Source organism: Camponotus floridanus, unplaced genomic scaffold, assembly GCF_003227725.1.
Source record: "Camponotus floridanus strain SB8 unplaced genomic scaffold, Cflo_v7.5 scaffold4, whole genome shotgun sequence".
Taxonomy (NCBI): Eukaryota; Metazoa; Arthropoda; class Insecta; order Hymenoptera; family Formicidae; genus Camponotus; species Camponotus floridanus.
Genome location: NW_020229547.1, coordinates 3,028,568 through 3,050,565, shown reverse-complemented (window position 1 = coordinate 3,050,565; position 21,998 = coordinate 3,028,568). Strand labels below are relative to the sequence as shown.

Below are 21,998 nucleotides of genomic sequence, written 5' to 3'. Positions count from 1 at the left end.
AACGTCTTCGGGGGACGCAATTACGGGGATCGAAAGCGCCAGTGTACGTGCGTGCTCGGGCTTTGACGCTACCGGCTACATTCGATGGTTTCTGTGTTTACGAGTGACAATCAAAGTGCGACAGCTGGCGTAAGATTTTTCGACTCGCCTCCTTCCGTTCTCTATTTTTTTTTTTTTGTTCTTCTTTCCTCTTCGCCGAGCTACGCGTCTGTAGTCGCCGAGATCGAGCACGCCGCAATTACATGGCTCTCGAGTTTGCCAAGAGCGTCACGTGCACGTGTGTACGTGTGCGTAACGTAAATTCGTATTGTATATATACATATATATACGTGTATCTCACATTCACGTGCGCGTGCGAACGCGCATATGTAAACACATGGCCGTGTCCTTCGCGTCTCTCTTTCTCTCTCTCTCTCTCTCTCCCGACGACGACATACGTTATCGTCAATAAACGTTACTTTGGGCGAAAGGCTTTCGCGTTATCTCGCGACGCGGAACGCGTCTATCTTGATTCCAAATTCGTAATTGTCATAGGTCAAGCGAAACAAAGATAAAGCGGCTCGTCCGTGAAAATCGTACAATTTGACCGTAAAGTATCGAATACCGATACGTATCGCGATACTCTTCAATTTGCATGGCCGAGCGAAACTATCGTTTCCAATCGAAACGATTTATCGATCGATCGAACGACGAATCCGGACGAGGATTTCGATAATTACGGATTGCACGGTCGCGCCATCCCCGCCCTCCCCCTGGGTATAATTAACATCTATCGTTCCCGTTTCGCTCTCTGTCCCCAGCTGTCGCATGTTCGCGCCCTGGCGGGCGGCGGCAATCACCTGCCGTTCCACGACAAGACGGAGGAGATCGCCTTCCCTCGTGGCGGCTCGCCGCCCACCCCCGTGACCCCGACGCCGACCACGGTGCAACAGTTGCTGCGTCGCGCCCAGATACGTCGCAACGAGAGACGCACCCCGGATCCGCACGATGAGACGGCCAAGAGACCGCGGGTGCCGTCGCCGCCGCTCAACAACAACGACGCCACGCCCACGGACTTTTCGATGGTCAAGAGCAATCACCTGTCGACCAAGGTGGAGGGCAACGGGGTGCACGACGAGAACAGCCTGGTCGAGGACAATATAAAGTGCGAGCCGTTGGAGCTGACCGGCGGCAACGGCGGCGCCAACGCCGGCAACAACGAGGACTCGTCCGATTCCGGGGCCGCGGCCTCGGATCGACCGCCCGCGTCCGCGAGCAGCAACGAGCACGAGCCGGAACCGGAACACACGTCCGGGGCGCAGAACTATCTGCCGGAGAGCAAGCTCTTCACGTCGACCCCCGGCAGCTTCAACTTTAGCATGGCGGCGCTCACCACCGATCACACACCATTGTCAGGTACGTCGGGGACGCGACGATCCCGAGGCGGGCCTGTACGCACGGGTCGATTTACGCCGACGATTCTCGCCAACGATTCTCGCCCCTTTGTTCGCTTTGATACGCGCGAAAACATTTCTTCTCTCCGAGACAAAATATTTATTTATTATTTAGCGTTTCGCGCTTTCTTCTTTTTCTCTCTCTCCCTCTCGCGGAATTTTATTTTGCGTATTATAGAAAAAGAGATATTTCAATCTTTGTTGGCGATTCCCGTCTTTTGTCAGCATGTTGATGAACTCGCGCAGCTAGAGTCTCCAAGATTTTTGCACTCGCGATAACTCCGACTCTGTCTCGTCTCAGCTTATCGTCGCGTTTTTCCCTTTTATAATTGCGAAATTGCGTACAGGCCGTTGTCGAGTTTCCGCGCGCGATGACATCGCCGCTACTACGTGTGACGATAGTGAAATTTCCAGGATTGGGCCACGGCTTGCAAACACCGGACCTGGCGGGTACTTCGCAAGGTAAGAAACTCGTCTCTCTTCTTTTTTTAGCTCTCTGCCCTTTCGAAATCATTAGAATTGCTTGGAAAGTCGAGATAATAGACATATACGTATATATATATCTATATCTATACGTTCCCGGTATATATTTGTGGCATCGTTGGTTTCATCACGCGACCGTCAATGTGCGTTCTTTTGATTTTTTAAGGGCACTCTGCGCTACCTTATTATTCTTCTACTGACAGTCGATACATCGCGGCATCGCGCCTCGATCGTACGCGATGTAGCGGTCTCGCTCTAATAAAAAAATAACTAAGGACTTGTGCAATTATATCAAACTAACCAAATCACACACAAATTTTTACGAGAATGAAAATGTTTACTGGTTGCGGTGAAAGAGCACTACTATCTGCTTGGAAAATTATTAAGTCTCTTCTAATTGGCATGCGTTCCAAAAATCATCGATATCATCATTACTATACGGCACCATATACGATTCGCCTACATTTTGCATATCATAAAAAAATCATGTACTACGTGGAGCTGCGTGTGGCTCCACGATCTCAAAACGAAAAATCGAGCTCGGGAGCGCAACTCCCGGTGCTCGTATCTTGTAAAATTTCGACGCAAGTAACGCTCGCCCGATTGTAACTCACGCTCGTTAACGCGCCAAGCTCCATCAAGTTACGCTCAAATATCCTCGAATTAATTATTACATACGGTTATCTATGCGCGTTCCACATGTAAGAGATAAATCCACAACACTGGCTCATTTCGCAAGTTTATTACATTTGTTACGCACCAAGAACGTCATGTAGCGTTCGGGTGTATTCAGTGTGCTAAATTTACCTGTATTTTAAAAGCACTTTGACAGAGAAAAATGTAGAGACAATGTATCTTTCATTTGTTATTTTGTTGCGCTTGGGAAAAAATATGGATGGATATAATATTTTCTCGGAAGAAAATTGCAAGAAATTGAGCATTTGTGATTTCACGAGGAATTTGCATAAATGTAGTGCCAAATTTCAAATAAAACTTTTCTATCAAAAATATATGAATTAAAATTGTTACATGGATATATTACTGCATCGTTGATTTTTATTTATGACTCTGTGGCTTTGCGGGTACTTTATAAATATATGCAAATTTTATTTCCCAGAAAACTTGCATACTTTGGGATATATGATATACAAATATATATTTTAATAAAATGTATTTTCAAGAAAGAGACACTTTATCAAAAAAGAAAATTTACTTTGGAAAGCAATTTTAGTTTAAAACTTGACGACATATTCAAAAAAAAAGTCACGCACCTTGTACGTGCAAGAATCGAATAATTCGTTTCAAGCAATTTTCTTGCGAGCCACTTTATACATCCGCAAAATGTAATCGGGACCGTTGAACGAAGCAAAGTTACATGGGCAGAGCGAGACGCTTTTTTTTATGACGATTCTATCGCGCGAAAAAAATAAAAAAAAAAAAAAGTTGCACGTCGGCCGTAGCAGATACATTCGCTCGAACATCGAGAACCACCGTTGTTAATTGATACACCGACGCGAAAGAAATTGCGATTAATCGATTGAGCTTGGCATCGCTGCGCAATAATTTGGCGCGATTCGTCGCGAGTTTGGACGCTCGAAAGGGCTGCATCCGGTCTCGAGATAGGGGTTAACGACGACGCGGCGACGAGGCCACGTTGTATACGCGTGTCTTTGCATCTTTTCCCTCGATCGAGAGCGTCAACGATCAGCGCACGATGCTTTGAGCGTCGTCTCGATGTATACCTTATAAATATGCCGATTTCCCCGATAATCGATCGTTGCCGTGCTTGTATCGCTCGATTGAACGTTGGGTTGCGTATCGGTGTACTATCCCCCTCTTCCTCGTGTTAACGTTTTGCAATAGAATCAATATCGTGGCGATGATATCGCCGATATAACGCCGTCGTCGTGTCTCGCTACGGGTGCAGGTACGATGGAGAAAAAAAGAAAGGAGACGCGCAATCGCGACTCGATAAGACGCTCGAAACTTCATCTTGCAACTCTGTGCAATCTGCGGATCCTTCGTACAGACATACACATGTATATATAATTGCAAAAGAGGATGTGATAGGTCAATCTATTCTTGTCTACATATCTATTAAAAAAACTAGATGCATTTTAACAATCAAGTCATTTCACTGACGATTGATTAAACCAAAAGCGGAAAAAAAGAAACACGAAAGGAAAGAGTAGGATTTTAAATGTCGCGGTGTTTGCCGTGCAATTTTTAATTGCTACGATTAAAAGACGAATACGAGAAGCAGGAGTACACATCGATAACGAAGCTGTAATAGAGAATCGTGCAACGTTATCGGCTCTTTCGGCGACGAAGCTGGCTGCTTACGTCGACGTTACGGCTCAAGGTGCGATATCGTCCTCTCCGCGCTAAAGATAATGACGAATAATTACGAGAACGAAGTATGGCGTACTTGAGCGTGCGTGACCTTCCACAAGCGGATTTTGGCGACGTTTGCGCGCGCGCGCGCGTGCGTGCGTGTATACGTGTACGTGTGCGGGAGGAAGAGAGAGAGGGGAGATTGGAAAAAAATTCGGACCGATCGTGTGCGCGCTTTCGCGCCTGACCTGGCGCGGCAAGAACGAGTCGACGTCATCATCGGCCGCGACGAGGACCGTGAACAAGTTGACGCATTTTTCGCATCTCGTGCGCGCATATATATATATATATATATATATATATTTTTTTTTTTCTTTCTTTCTTTTCGCTAGGTATCCTTGGGTGAGAAAAGTTTGACAAATGCGCGACACAATCAACCGGTTGTGTAAATTCAGGTGCGGCTTCGCATTGTCGATTAATATTTGAACGGCTGGTTTATACTAGGTTAGTACTGAAAAAGTTTATCTCTCGCGGCGATACACGCACACAATCGTCGGGGGGGGGGAAGGGGTGGAGGCGATGGGCAAAGTGGAACGGGAGGGGAGGAGGGAGGGGACGAGAATTCGGGGACCGCGTCGATAAGGCTGCAGATGTTATCCGCGAAATTCAAGGTCCCTCTATCTCCGACGAACCAACGTGGCCAACTAAACATTGGCCTAACTAAAAATACAACGACCTTGGTATGCCATTCACGTTCCTGCCACTCACTCTCTCCGCGAATCATTAGATACATTAAATTATATCTCGCCGGGTATACGCGCCGACGACGGCGACGACGAGTCGTGTCGTCCCGTGTCGTCAATCGCTCTCTCGGCGCGCGAGAGAATGATATAATTCTTTTTCCTTTTTTCTCTTTCTCTTTTTCTCTCTCTCTCTCTCTCTCTCTCCCCGACTAGTTTCGAAGAATATCTTGCGACATACCACGCGGTGCTCGGCTCCGCTATTGGTCAGACCGATTTATGCAACGCGTTTACTCATCGATGAGGAATAGCTCTCCGCAAAAATCTCGTCCCGAATACACATATTTTTTTTACGAAAATTTAGAAATATTCACTACACTTTCGTGGGGAAATCGCGGGAATATTAACGAGTCTTTCGATGGACGAGAGAGAAACGTAAAGAGCTACGCGACACGCGGATTGTATTCTTAAAATGCGTTGGAATTTCACTGGAAATGTCTTAGAATATTACACGGATTAATTTTTGACATACTTGATTTGTACATGTGGTTTTATTCAAATAGATAATTACACGCGATAAAGTCTTAATAGAGAAACATATGATAATCGTCATTTTGGCATTTCTCTCGTTTCTTCCTTCGATCAATATTCACTGCTGAATCGAAATTACTGTTCCTAGTTTTATATCCAATATTTTTTAGGAAGGAAGTAAGGCTAACTACCTTTCATTAATTAATCTCATGCTTCGTCGCGTAAGTATTTCCGATACAATTTTCCGTGTAATCTCACGATCGGTTCCGAGTCTTATCGAGGATCTCTTTGTTTTGTGCAAAACTAGTAATAATTATTGACTTGTGCGTTGAATCGATATTTTTTAAAATTATATATCATTAATTCTCAACGTATCGATTAACTCTCCCAAGCAAATCACGGGGTATTGGCAGAACGTTTTCTCATATTATTTTTCAACTCGCTTTCGCGTACACCTAAGCCTCTCGAGAAAAATTCTGTTCCGCGAGAGACGATATTTTGAGATGCTAAGCGGCGATGTGGTTTATGCGCGAGAGCCTCGAGTTCAGCATGAATTCGCATGTGTTTAGAGAGTAAAAAGTAAAATATATTAACTTCCAAAATAGCACCGTTCAAGGAACACGACGAAAAAGCCAGCTATAAAAGTCGGGTGGCGAGGGAGGGGGGGGGGGTAGCGGGGGACGAGCGTCAAATCCGCGTATATTCTTTCGCCTGATTTTCTCCTTCTTGACCGCGTATTCTCGTCCGCTCGATTTATTCCTCCAAGATGCGCTTAAAGCGTCGCGCGTATCGGAGAGGGCGGGGTGGGCGCTCCGATTATTTTCCTTCATTTTTTTTCCTCGTTTTCTTTTTCGGCTGCGCTCTGCAACACTTTCGTAGAGAGGCAGATAGGTGGTAATCCGTCGCGGCATAAAAATATCGATTGCGAGGTTGAATTCGAGCGCGGTTTATCTTCCTTCTGCGCTTGTGTATCAGGAGGCGTGGCAAAGTCTCGATGCATCGGTGCTAACCAAATATTTGTTCTATCGCTTTTTAGCACTATGTAAAGAGAGGGCGGGAGGGAGAGTATTTTTTACGCATCTTTTTTTTTTTTTGCAAATAGTTGATGCTTCTTGTCAACTGAGGAGAAGCCGAAGCGAGGTGCTCCGCGCGATTCGTCTTTTTCGGAATGTCAGCTCTAAGCGATGTATAATGAATAGGCGTGTATCGATCCACAAGGTGAACCACCCGTTTCTTCCGAGGACGATGCTTTATTCCTCGAGTTTCGTCTTTAATTCGTAGAATTAAGAGAGCAGAGGAGATTGCTTTGTATCGATTTTACAAGACGCATGAAAAATTTCGTTTCTTAAAATCCATCCGGCAAAACGTTCAACAGTCAATTGCTAGTTTCAAGCTTGTCTCTAATAGATTCTAAACTACTCTAGAAATTTGCGGCTCGGACGCAAGTGTTTCGCCAAATTCTAAATATATATCGTATATAAACGTCAATCCAATTTTCCTCTTTTTTTTTCTTCCTCTTTGATCGCGACCGCTCGTACGTATGGATCGCCTTTTAAACTCGCGCTGCCAAAATTCCGAAAAATGTTAGTTGCGTAACAAAAGTCTACAAAGAGCAACGTAAATCCGGATACGTCGCCATCTATCGATACTGCGAATAAATGGCAAAATTTTGTAAGTTTCTGTGGCGAAATGATGTGAATTTCACTCGTGTAGTTTCATGTTTACTCGATACCAGGAGCACCTCTTCTCTCTCTTTCTCTCTCTCTCTCTTTCTCTCTCTCTCTCTCTCTCTCTCTCTCTCTCTTTATAGAGAGCCCCTCGCCCCTCTTTATACTATCTTTCCCCCTTTACCATCCCGCCATTCTCCATCGTTTCGTTGCTGCCTCGGTAGCTACGATTGTGTTGATGCAGTGACTCTCATTTTTTTGCACCCGCCCATAAATCCCCGCCGTTCATTCATCCTGCTACGCGTAACGTGTGTGTCACGTGTGGGAAAAAACGGTCGGATGATTCTTTTTAACGCGATATATCGAAACGTATGATAAGGACGTTTCTTAGGTACGATATACATCAAGATTGATCGCAAATGTTCGATACAACGTGGTCCAAATGATTTATAAGCCATCGTGTCGTAGCTCGTGATTATGCGAAATTAATGCTGTTTCGATATCGTCGACTTAATACTTGAAATTGGCATCGCTGCTCGAATAAATTTTACACGTTAAATTCAATTTTCACTCGCTCAATCGTGCATGATTTCGCTCGGTTATCGGATAATTGAACTGTCACCCGTGTGTATTAAGTCTCTTGGAACATTTATATCCAATACTCGGAGTTTGAAATGTTCTTCTAAATCCTGATGGATTTACCCGCCAAGGTTGTTTAAATCTTTAAAATTGTGCGAATCTCTATTTAAATTGTCCGGAGAGAATCGTGCCTTTCCTTCAAGGGGAGAAATCATCCCTCGTCGAATCGAATCGAATCATTTCTTCGCGAATTTCCGAATCCACGCGATTACGCGCAGACCCAAGTTAGGGAACCCCTGTCCGTATTAACGGTACGTATTCTCGGATGGACATGCGGCGCCCGCCAAGGCCAAACGAAAGTTCGCTCCGAACCAAATCTGACGGAATTTTTTATCTGTAGTACGTACTTATCGGGTAGACGCCCAGGTCTAGCTACTTGTTTTCGCCTGCGCTATTATCGATGATGAACTTGAGGTGACCTCGAAAGCTGCGCAACGGTACGTGTACGGATATCGGTGTGTGTGTCTGTGTGTGTGTGTGTGTCAAATGCGGGGGCGGAGGACGAGGCAGAGAGCGAGGGGAGAGAGAGACAAGCGGGATTCGGGAGACGAACAGTTAGAGAAATGGCGAGGCGAGTGGTGGGAAACGGGGGAGGCAGGGCGGACAAAGAAAGGGGTGGGGAAGGTGCAGAGGCCACGACGATTGCACTTTCGCTCTTGTATGCCGTTCGTGATCTTTCCAACAAATCTGTCAAACGAGCATTTCCCTTTTCCTCATGAATATGTCGATTAGGAAGACGTATCGATCATAATAATCGCGATACGAAAGAGCGATGAATTGTCACGCTATTAGTCGATGGGATAATGTTTTGTGATCGTAAAGAAACGACGATTGCAACGCGCGATTACGGGCACTACTATATAGATTATTATTCAGATTTTCCTTGATGTTATCGGCGATTATCTATTCGGATACGTGTTCCTTTATCTGGAATTTTTGAGAGGGTATACACACATATTGAGGAGATACATATAAGCGCGGTGCAATCTTGAAATTTGTACACATCGCGGATTATAATGACCTTGGTCAAGAATCGTCGCTAGTATCGCCCACGTAGTCGAAAATGAAGCGATTAATCGAGCTGAAGATGAATCGAAAAAATATAAAGAACGCGATGTAGCGTCATTTGACGATAAGACATTATCGTACGATAATAATAAACGGTTGTAATTCTCATCTTTCGTCGAATGTTTATTAAAGTGAATATTATACCATCTTATATTAATGATTTCTTAAACGCATATTATTGCGTTTATCGTTAAAAAATATTCCGGTATCGCGACCACCCCGATTGACCCCGCTTTGCACGATCGCGCGCACTTTACTGCCAAAATGATGGGATCTAACGAGACGTTTACATAATCGAGGAAAACTTTAAATCGCTTCGATACATTTCTCAGAGTCGAATTCGCCCGTCGAATAATCTATGTAGATTAACGCGAGGGCGGAAAGAAGAGCGCAACTGGCTTATATCGCTTGTGTTTGCGCCTGTTAGAGGAGACGACGAATGCTCCTCGCTAAGAATAGCGATGCACAATCTACATGAGAAAACTCCGAGTGGCTTTGTGAGAGATATATCTCTCGCGCATCGTAAAACATGTTCTCTACGTTTGTCCGAACGGGTTTTTGGGCGAAGAGTGAGAATAAACGCGCCCGTCCTGCATATACGCGTAGTCCCGACGTCCTCGTTTCTCGAGCGAGCGTAGGAAAAAAGACAGATTCGCTTGTATGCCTATCGGCATAATGCTTGCCTATTGCGGGAACACCTCGTCGCTAGGGGTACGAATATTGCGACGAGTACAAGAACGGGTTATTTCTCGTTTCGTCATATTTTCCTACACGCGCGTTTCATACGAGCTATCCATCTCGTAGGGTTGCACGAGGCTCGACGATATTCGTAAAAATATTGTATTGATAATTGAAATTTGCGAAAATTTAAATCTCTTGTCTGGAACTTGAATGAATCTTTATAGCAAAGATATCCTCTTATTTCGGCTTTATTAATGATTTTTATTTATGTGATTTCAAATAATTATTATCTATTTATGTCATTCATTTACTTTTCAAAATGCTATAATATATATATTGTCTTTATGAACTATAGTTGCAAATATACACATATTTTATTTTGTTTAAATCAGTAATCTTCACAAGCTCAATCTTTATAATTAATTATATGTAAAAATCTTGTCTTGATCTTGTCTCGAATTTCAAGACGAGACGATCGAAACTAGTCTCGATATTTCGTGCAATCCTACTATTTTGAAATATATAGCTGTATTTTAAAATTATAATCTGCAACCAGACGCAAAGAGAAAAAAATATTGTACGGCTACGTTTGAGGAAAAAAGACGACGTGATAATTCCATTACGATTATAAGTTTGCAAAAACGAGGAAATGGTTCGAAATGATAACTAATTTATAAACTCCACCGATTACCACTACTCCGATCGTACTCGGGGCAACTACAAACTACATACACGGTTAGATTAGATTAAAAAAAGAAAAACTAGCTAAGATATTCGATATTCGTGGCGTAGTTGATTTAAAATTCTCAAACGTCAAATTTTCCGTCCCGATTCGCTTTTTACCTGAAGCGGAACGACCTATCGATCGTAGCCGGCTCTCTCTGCGCGCTTAGAGTCAACATCAGTCATAATACAGCATAACGGCATACAGGGGTTATTAAGAATAATACACATCCTACGTATATATCTTCTTCTCGGTTGTATCGCGAGGGGGAACGCTTTGGGGAGAATGCGGGGGTCCGGGAGGCGCGCGCGCACGGCAGGATTATGAGGGGCACGAAACACGAAGAGGGAGGACGAAGCGGAGAACCGACGTGGGGTAGCGTTGCCACGGGTAACCGGCTGGGTAAAATCCCACAAAGAAGCGTCGTGAATACCGCCGCGCTCTCCTGTTGACGACGATCGTTGGCGTCCCGTCGTTCGATGGATGTATTACTTACATAGTGTCAGGTTTGTCCCGATGCACCGATAGATTCTCGATAGACTTGAAAAGCCGGGTCGCAACCATCATCCAATCTCGAGCTTAAACGTCTCTTTCCCGGATTTTTACCAGTAACGCGTGTAGCAGGGGGAATAATTGTATCCAAATTGCCATGTTAATATTCCGTTGAGAGCTATTTATGACAAAAAATATGATAAATATATACGGATGTTGAAGAAAACGGCGAACAAAAGCCGGCACGCAAATCAATTCAACGTATATTAATCTGTATTATTATTGTATCGATATCGGATTGAATTGACTTGTCGCAATTACTATTCAGCCAACGCATTTTATTCGTCTAGCATTCCAATTTAACCTGTCGTCGAGGACAAAGTTGTAGATTTTAATATAGCAATCTTGATAAATTTTTCTTTCTCACTCAACATTGTAAGTATGAAATCACAATGATATTATATAATCTTTCGTGTCATACATAAATGATATTACGTAAATAGACTACGTCTTTAATGATTTTTCGGGAATAAAACGAGTCTTTCTCAAATCGTTCGTGGTCTAGATTTACCGACTCTCGTCTCGCAATTATCGTTTATGAAAACGTCGCTCTCGTCTGTTCTTCGAGACTTTACAATAAAAATACATGGCCCATTTTAATGAAAATGTCCATTTTAGAATCGAAAATTAACTCCAAACGCCATACGTATATAGTAGACAGAGAGACATAGAGTGTGTATGCGTGTGAGAAAGAGAAAACGAGAGGGAGAGAGAGAAAGAATAAATGTTCGTTTTTGTTACCAAAAGTTACTCGTTATGGTGCTCTAAATGATGTCGCGTGAATCCGGTTGGACTCAGCCCCCTCCTCTTTGGTTGCAGACCGGGAGGTCGCCGAGGAGGACGGGGGTTGGCAGTCCGCTATCAACATCGAGTACCAACGGCAAATACAGCGATCGAACCAAAGCGATACGAACGCAGATCGCTGCGACGAGAAGGCGCATCAGCAGCAAGAGCTGCCGATAATTGATCTCTTAGACAACATTAAAGATCAGATGGAGGTCGTGAAATCGGAACCCGTCTCGCCCAAGATGGACGAATTCGAGTCTTGCCTCATGTCGAATCGCAAGATCGAGACTCATACGGATCGAGATCGCGACTGTCGTCGAGAGAAGCAACAACAGCAGTCGTCCGGAAGATCCTCCAATTATGGCACGGAATTACGATGGCTACGACCGCGAAACGGTTTCTCGCCAATCAAGCATCAGGACACGTCGCGCGTGTACAAGGAAGAGACTAAACACTCGAACCGCACCTACTGCAACTTGTGCCAAAAGACCTTTTCTCGCGCGTGGTCTCTGCAAAGGCACTTGGCAGACACGCACTTTTACGTGCCGCAGTCTCTAGCCTGCGATCAGTGCGGCAGATGTTATAAATCGAGAAACAGCCTGGTTAGCCACAAGAGCCAGTATCACGCTCGAAAACCGTAAATACCAAGGCTCAATGCGAAGTTGTGCGTTCAATGTACTGAACGGTGCTACCGATCTAGAATGAGTCTCCGTATGCATATCACACAAGACAAACATAAGACAGACTAAACTTATAATATGACGCAGAATGTATGCGACTATCGGAGGGAAGGGAGGGTGATTTTACAGTCCCCGGCTTGTCGGACGTATGCAACCGCGTCGTATAAATGTGTTCTACTAATTAGTGTGTTATAATTTACATTCTCTCTATACCGCTCATGTATTGTAATTATATCTCAACAGTATTGTGCAGCGAGATTTATTACTAGTCGTTCATTTCCCCTCTGGCGAGAGATTACCTCACTCGAGACCAAAGAAATCATCGGTGTTAATTCCTCGACATTTATAATAAGTCGTCAGTCATTTCGTGAATACGATATAAAGCACCATATATTTATAGCATAGCTGTCGAGATTCTACAGAATGTATTTTTTTTTAGACGGGACTTGAAAAAAAGCACGCGTGTAATTTTGTAGAACTCAAATTTCAATATAACATGCAAATACAATCTCTTATGCTTATTCATGGCAATAAAAATAATCAGATACATCAGATATATTTTGCGTTCATAACAGCAAAATTTGATCTGATCCAAATTACGCCAAGCTCTTTATTTGGATTTTTATCCATTTTGTTATGTCGCATTATTGAATTCGTATTCGAGACAAAAATAATTTTTTGTTATAACACGATAAAAAAAGAGAATTTTACTTAGAAATATTCAAAACAAAAATATTTTACTAGTTGACGTATGTTTAGTGAAATACGGAATTTTTGTTATGATTTTTGCTGTAGCATGATTGAAAAAGGAGAATTTTACTTTTACTTAGAAATATTCGAGACAAAAATATTTCACTAGTTGACATATGTTTAAAGAAATACGGAATTTTTGTTATTATATAATTTTTACTATAGCATGATTGAAAAAAGAAAATTTTACTTTTACTTAGAAATATTCGAGACAAAAATATTTCACTAGTTGACATACGTTTAAAGAAATACGGAAATTTTGTTATTATGATTTTTGTTATAGCATGATTGAAAGAAAAAAGAAGTTTAATTTTACTTGGAAATATTCTTCGATATCGAAGTGAGATTAAAGTCTTCATTAAAAATTGCGGATCATTTGACACATTTGACACGCCGAATTAGTAGTCGCTAATCAGATGTTATTTAACATTGCAGCTCGTGGCATTTTATCAGTCACAATACGATATTAATTCTACAGATTACAAGATTACATAATATTACGTTTCGCGAAGACTCGCGTTACGCAAGCGCGTATTGCACTCGTTTCGACATAGACAAATGCCATTGTTCCTGTGCATTCGTGAGATTGTAATTGCGTAAAGCGTTTTAAGAAAAAAAAAAATTAAAAAAACTCGAGACACTGCGCGTATTGCCCACTGTTATAACGTGGCGTATACAGAAAAAAAAAGCACGCGGTATACAAGTCGCCGACTAAACGGCGAGGAATGAAGGGAGATGTTTGATTAAAAAAAGTGAAATGTTGTTTCTAATGAGCGAGCGCTATCTCACGGCCTAAATATCGCGCGAGAAGAAAGAACTTCTGTTGGCGACTCTTTCGCCTTCAAGGCTACGCGAAAATACCATCAATCATGAAATATAGAGAACATTACGCTTCATCGCATCACCTCATTAGAAACAGATATCGCATTTGTGTACACAGCTCGCACATATCTCTACATTCTTGCGCATATTCACGTGCGCGTATATACATGTACATATATATATATATATATAAAATATATAAGACTACGCTCTATTTTGCTGTAAATAATATGCATATCGACATGGATATATCTGGTAGTCATGAAACACTAACTTCATCGCTCACGATTGTTCGCTGTGAAACCTTGGAACTGCTTGCACTGTGTTATCCTAATTGCGTCCGAAAAAAGTAAGCATCATGCGACCTGTTTTAAGAGAGAGAGAGAGAGAAAGAGACGGAAAGAAAAAGAAGGAGAGAGAGAGAGAGAGAGAGAGAGAGAGAGAGAGAGAAATGTTGCACGATCTCGGAATTGAAAGAACTTTCCGAGACTGAAATTATTACCATTGTCATCGTATTCGATCGATATTACACTTTGACGGCACGTGTATCGAGAATTTAAATTTAATTATTTTATATTAAGAGTAATTAATGATCATTCTTTAGAGAATGAGTAATCGAAAATTATTGCAATATTAGATAACACAGGAGGAGCGCGCATAAAAAGAGGTCTTACATAATACGGTTGACATTCTACATCGTTCTACATCTCTCTGACAATGTCGCTGAAATTACGCAATATTGACTGTATATGAAATTATCAGCACTTCTTATGTCATGAATCAGCACTTTTTATATAATTGAAGTTTTTGATGTTGCTTCTACATAAACGAACACAGGAATTATTTCTTTTTTTATTAATATATTGCTATAGAAAAAAATATTAGTATAATAACCTGTAGAGAAGAACGTATCTTGCATAACGTTTTTTGAGAAAAAAATCTATCGTAAAATTTTCCATACAAGTTTAATGAAATCGGTCGCGAGAAAGAAGAAATTAAAACAATGTCGAGTATGCAACAATAAAGAGAAACGACAATGATAATCGAAACGCGAATAACAGACGCAATAATGGCAATACTCGAGAACATTGACGTAAAGACAAGGACACACGGTGACGATATTCACTATAATAGCGATTACAGATACATTATTACACGGCATTGTAAATGATAATCGGATTAATTGCGGGATGAAACGTTATTATGTTCAATGATGGCGATAATGAAATTAAAGATTGAGGAGATACAGAGCCTGACAATATAGGACATTAAAGTATGCATACCGCAGCAAGATTGACATGGCTTGTTCAAAAATGAACCGAAATAACGATCGAGAAAAATAAAAGTGGATAAAGATAAGTACGATGAACAATTGCAATGACGACAAAGTAATACGAGAAAAAGAGAGAAAGATTGAGGTAATAACGTTGACATTGACATCGACGACGAGATTGACTACGACGAGAACTTTGGCGGTAACGATTACGACGAAAGGATCGACGATCACGATGATGATTACGACAACGATCCGGAGAAATCGGATAAATCTTGAAAATTTCACGGTCGAAAAAGAAAAAAGAAAACGAGAGATACGGTGACAATGGTTACGTCCGTGATGCGTTAGGAGACATTTTCCTCGTAATAATCGTCATTACATCACGCAATCAGACGCAAGCAGCGGCACCCCTATATAACTCTTCGGTGGTTTTAAGAAATAACACACACACATACGTAAACATAAATTTGGGCACGGCTTGTCGGGTGACGGTGGTACGATGTATGCTCGATTAATAAGGCGCAAAATAAAAAAAAAAAAAAAGTACTAAGCGGCAAGTAGAGGCGAAAAGAAAAAGAGAGAAAGAGCACACACGGGCGCACGATATTTTCTCAGCTGCGACGACTGTGGTGGTGCCGATTTATCGACGGTGGGGGTGTAGGAGTGTGGAATGATGGTGTACGATTGCGAGTCCGACGAGATCGCGGCTAGAAAAAAACGGAAAAAAAAAAAAAAATAAAATGACGAAGCGTAGAGAAGCACGGGGATGACGTCCTCTCACTCTCTTTCTCTCTGTCTATCAGAACCGCTTCCCCCGCCCCTCCCTCTTTTCCGTCCCCCCTCCCCTCCCCTCCCCTCCCCCTTTGGTCTAATGTCTACTTGTCCACCTGTCCTGTGCCCCCGACGTTTCGAGCGCCAAAAGCCCACAAAAGTAGTAACCCCTGTGTGTCTGGTTCTGCCGCCAGGTCTGTTGGCTGGCAGCGGCGCGAGCGATGAGTTTCGATGCGAGCCGTGCAACAAAAACCTGACCTCCCTAACGCGGTTGAAGCGGCACATACAGAACGTGCACACCAGGCCCAGCAAGGAACCGATCTGTAACATCTGCAAGCGGGTTTACTCCAGTCTAAACAGTCTGCGCAACCACAAGAGCATCTACCACCGGCATCACAACAAAAGCGAGCAGCAGAGAAAGGAAGTAGCGCAGGTTTGCGAATGGCAGAGAGATCAGAGAGGAGAGCACATCGAGAGAAATTACTCTGCGCAGCAGCAGCAACAGCAACAGCAGCAGCAACAACAACAGCAACAGCAACACCAGGCTCAGCAACATCCGCGAATGGCATGAGATTACTCTGCCTCTGTTCCTCGCGCTTTCTCTCTCTCTCCCTCTGACGAATTCTTGGTGAATTTCTTGGTGCCGAGAGTGTATCGAGTGTTTACGCCGCATAGACCTACGTTACCGTTACGGATCGAGATCCGATGTGATTCCGAATTCTGCGATCGCTGGCGATTGAAATACCAATTTCTCATTGTACGGTGGAAGTTGGCGGACATTCGAAATGACGTAGCTCGGATAATAACTCCGTTCGCCGTCGTATTCTCGAGATATTTGACGAGAAGTCGAGAGAAAGACCGGTCGTACGACTCTGCGGCGATGTAACGCGATGTGATTTTTAATGTAACGTCACGATTTGTTGTAAGCGTGAAGATATCACGAATGAAATCGAATCTCTCGAGCCGGTAACGTGCCGATGAAACGGATTTAACTACGGTTTCGAACCGTAAAATTGCCGGAAAATTTCTTATTCTTTCGGGTCTTGCGACAAAATAATCATTTCTCGATGTCATTGCGTCCCGTTTGCAACGATTGACAAAATGCGAATCGAATGAGTGACGTCTTGAAATGAAGCGCGAAATTCGGATGTGTCGCAAAGTTGCATTGATATTTTTTATGAATAAAAAAAAACTAAACTAAAATATCCCATAAGGTATATTATATTTGCATCTTTTGTAAATAGTGTTGCGAAAGATCGAACAGAGAAAAGATTCGCGTATCTAGAATCTGAGCGACTACTTATGTGATAGGCATAACACCTTCGACTTTCGAAGTTTCGATTAGCTCAAGGGCCACGATATTTGTTGTTATTTTTATATATTATTTATGTGACGAGAGCACACAATATTATATATACACCCACACACACATACACACACACGCACACACACAGATACACGCGCGATAATTGCAGACAACTTCTGTTTCTATTTATCGTCCTACGTGACGGTACAAGAAAAAGGTGCGGTACAAAACGGGATAATAAAATATTATTTAATGTATCTAATTTATTCGTAACTTTATATTCCTTTAGACAAGTTAGAATAGAATAATGCACTCTTTTTTCCCCTCTCTCCCCGCCATTTCATTAATTTCCCTTCTTTCCCAATACGCAGCGTTTACGTCCTTCGTGTCCCATGTCTACGATGCAAAATTTCTTTGCCATAATTTGACAGTAAGATCGTATTTTTAGAAATTTAAATATTTATATAGTCATATATGCGCACATATATGCATTATTAATTCAAATTTTAGTACTCATTTGCAGCATTGACCAGTTCCGTAATATTTAAAACAGAAAAATATTTCAACAAGACATTAACAATTTTGCATTTCTACATATTTAATTTTAATTCCAATTTTTATAATTTTATTGAATTGGAAAAAAATAAATAAATATATTGCGAGAACTTGATTAATTTTTACAAGAAAAAATATATCTTTGCAAAAGTTTTATTCAATATTGATTTCATCCAAGCAAATTGTGAAAATATCCTTCTCTGTTTTTGATGACTAAATAGCTTAAAATGAAGGGTAAAAATATAAGAAAATAAGAATCTCTTATTTTGAACTGCTTTATGAGATACATTAAGAAATATTGGAGAGAAAGTTTTTTTTTAAAATAAACCTCTATATGGTAAAGGAAAAATGGAAAAATGATATCAAAGATATCAAAGTCTTAAAGCGCAAGCACTAGAAGAAGCAGCCGTAAAATACAAATAATATGATTTACCGTACAATTTCATAGGTATTATACGATTCAATAATTTCTCAAGTTGTCCTAAACTTTAATGCTTTTTATTTTGTGCATGCACATTATCAGATTTACACATTATAATGTGTGTTTCTGTATCCCTATATTAATTGCAATTTTGAAATAATGGACTTTTATCATTTTAGCGTTTAATAACCATCATCGGAAAAAATAACGAAAATGAAATTAACAAGCTTCGCGTCAGGAAACGTATTCTAAAAGGTTATAATCGCCGAAAAAAAATTAATGATACATACATATATATATATATATATATATATATATATATTTTTTTATCGATACGGAAAACACGTGCGTGCGTAGGAATGCGCGCATATTAATGTACTTTTGCTTATCGCATTTGTGAAAAAGGCACGTTAATCCTCGATATATACGTATATATTTTATCTTCAAATTAATGTTATCATTATCTTCCTTATATATATTTGATGTGTTGTAGTAATTGTTATCAGCATTAACATTTTTCTCTATCAGCAAGTCTTCATATTATTGTTGCTGCTGCTATTGTCGCTCTTCTTGCTACTATTGCCTTTATACTATTATACTCTCTACTATGACCGTTATAATATTATTTTTTTACATATATATATATATATAAGTTACACTATATTTTATATACCACTACTGTCGACACCAGAGATACTACTCCTTTTCCATCGAAAATCAGTTAATATCCCGGAAGAAAGCGGTACATTTACTTTTACAGCTCAGAAAAAGGTATGTGCGGAATATTTCGTTGTTTGTTAAGCTCGCTGGGAATCTTTCGTTTCTCTCGAGCGTCCATTTTTTTGTTTCACTCGGCATATAAATATTTATTTGTTTCACGAGTATTGATAAATTACAATAAGTACACACCAAAGTATAACTTACTGTCTCATCAATCATTTCTAGATTTCTTGGTTAGCTTTAAGTCCAACGCTCGATCACGATTTATCAGATATAAAGCAAGACGAACGCTGAATTACATTGATAGCGAGAGTCGAGTTATTCGTATCCTCACGTTCGCATTCGATACCTCGACGACAGTAAACATTTATGTGTTTGCCAATTTTAGATTCCAGCTATCAGATTTTTCATTACCGCAAAAAAAAAAAAACGAAATTTCTCCTTTCGCAGCATTTGATGCTTCGTAACCAACATTGTATAAATGCAATATTTAAAAGAAACAGGAAGTGAGAGAGAAAGTAAAAATGAGACAATAATGAAACACCGAGTATAAAGCAGCTTAAAAAACAATGCAGCTAAACCTGTCACCCGGCGCGATAAAATTCGCAAAAAATTACACTATCGTTTTCGGCGCGTGATCTATGATCGTCGCGTTTATTATTATGCATGACCAATGACAAACCAGAGCTCCGAGCCACAATTTTAATATCTGCGACTACGTGCAGTAGAAACAAGATACTCTCGAGCAGTCACGTGGCTCGTAGGGACACTTCAACAGGCTGGTCTGTAAAAGTATCGATGGATATTCGGATAAATCTTTTTGATACCACTGCCGATCTTGTTCTCGATCGATTTCATTTACCATTCCCTCCTTCCCCGAATCGATCTACTCTCACTCGCCATCTTTCCCGAACCGATCAATAATCGACTTGTAATTGACTGTCAGCGAAGACCTCCCGTTTTCTCGATCCTACTCGCCCATCGACCCTTGTCCCTTCATTCTTCTTCCCTCTCCCCCGTCTCTCTAGCCCTAATCATACAAGAATACTTAGCAGCGTATCGTAACTAATCTTGTCCAAGTGATATTAATAGCAGTCGTATCTTTGTTCTTGTTTGTTCCCGGTCCCGCTCGCTCGGCTATACGTTTGGCTCTGGTTCGTCATTGTTCTGTGTGTACCTACCCGCTACCTTCACGAACACGGACTTGCGCTGGGGGTCCATCCACACACGTGGCTCTCCGTGTGTCTCCTACACCACAAATATTGGTTCGTAATGGAAATATTTCTTTTTAATTGGGTGTCGATGCATATGTAACGGACTATGGTTACTTGATTTACTTTCTCTCTCTCTCTTTTCTTTCTTTCTCTTGTTTTTCTCTTCTTTTTTTTTTTATACATACTTTACGTTTTCTCCCTTTTGCGCTGGCTCATATATACATTTATGCATCTGCTTTTATATCTCATATCGATTCGCATACGTGTTGCATTTATATTTTCACATCTTTTTTTTTTTTCATGTACGTATAATTTTAATCTACTCTCTACGTCGTACAATTTATCGACTCACGCGTCGCGCTACCATTTTTTTCCTATCCGCTATACTTATCAACTTACACATTTAACTTGTTCGCTTTATACTTGTCTATCGCTTTACGAAAACATTCGACCATACTATCTCCGTTCTCTCGCATTCGCATTTCTTATCTCTCGCGTCTTGGACGACCGCGCGCGTGTTTTCGAACGGGAAAAAAAAAATGTCTTACGAATCTTAACGATCCGACGCGCGGATCCCAGGTCCGCCCTCGGCGATCCTCGCGATGCGACTGTCGCATCCGTTGCACGGTAGCCTATTGCCACCAGGAATCTGTTACACGTGCGACGTGTGCGGCAAGACCCTCTCTACGAAGCTCACCCTGAAACGGCACAAAGAGCAACAACACTTTCAACCCTTGAACAGCGCGGTCTGCGCGTTGTGCCACAAGGTGTTCAGGACTCTCAACAGCCTGAACAACCACAAGAGCATCTACCACCGTAGGCAGAAATAGAAGTGATCGCGTACGCGCGTGTCTTACGTGCCAAGGGACACCACGAAACGAGCTTAATAGACACTTTAAGGGGTTTGTCGCGCTGGGCGACCGGGAGGGCGATTTAACCGGTCGTTGTCAGCAGCGTGATCGTCCTCGCGAGAATCACGTCGTTCTCTTCTTCGAATTCTTGCTGTCTGGACCGAAAGCGACGTCAAACGCGATTGGAAAGGGGAATGATTTCAGCCCGCACTTTCGATTCATCGGGGCTTCATCATCTTACCGCGCATTTAACGCTAGACGTGGCCGTTCAATTTCATTTCGTTTACTTTGACTTTCGCGCAATCTTTTGAGAATTATTATTGGTTAGGTTTAAATGGAGTTTTAAACTCGCAAGCAAATAGCGTTTCGTTGCGATATTGTTTTCGGCTACAATTGTCCTCCTTCCCACGATTATTAAAATATTAAAATGGAAAATAAGTTGTGACGATCCAAGTTTAATCGTTGGCACACACAATACGAGGTAAGAATTAGACGGACACGTTTAGCGATGAATATTCGGTGAGAATTTATACGAGCCTTCAAATAGCAACGGTCTGCCGGTGTTTTGTATGAAATGCAAATTGTTACGTTATTATATCGTCTATCGATTTACATCGGTCATAATGGGTTTGACATTTGGGACCAGCCTCGAAAAGCACAAGATGTGTGTGAATTCTCTTTCTCCGCTCGATCACTCGAGGAAGATGCGATTGTCGAAAGCCACTCGTCGTCTTTTCAAAAGGAGAATAGAAATCTAATATTGCGCCATTGTGTTCGCCATGTTTGCGCGCGCTCTTAACATCTTCGTCGCATCTTCCTCAGCTTGCTTGACAACAATCTTCGTAAAATAAAATATAAAGAAAAGCGAATGTCGTCTCGAGAAAATCAGTGCTTCCAAGATACGAGTGTATGTACGTGGTGGATATTGTTATTACGCGCGAACCAGAAATCGATAGAAACGCTGTCTGATCTCGCGCCATTATTTTAGATATAT

At 41.6% G+C, this 21,998-nt stretch overlaps 1 protein-coding gene across 16 annotated transcripts in view; it reads left to right on the top strand.

Annotated features, from left to right (window-relative positions):
- LOC105251771 (broad-complex core protein) overlaps positions 1-21,998 on the top strand; it is a 59,124-nt gene that overhangs the window by 20,692 nt on the left and 16,434 nt on the right. For 7 of the 16 annotated variants that reach the window (XM_011258766.3, XM_011258761.3, XM_011258767.3 and 4 more), the window contains 3 exons: positions 801-1,395; positions 1,836-1,895; positions 11,672-13,000. In XM_011258766.3, the coding sequence (XP_011257068.1) occupies positions 801-1,395; positions 1,836-1,895; positions 11,672-12,279 (1,263 nt within the window). In that variant the 3' untranslated portion in view covers positions 12,280-13,000. Of the gene's footprint in view, positions 1-4; positions 130-800; positions 1,396-1,835; positions 1,896-11,671; positions 13,001-16,131; positions 17,708-20,732; positions 21,135-21,998 lie in introns of those variants that run through there. The other 9 variants (XM_025411430.1, XM_025411431.1, XM_020027711.2 and 6 more) reach the window with 8 other exon arrangements.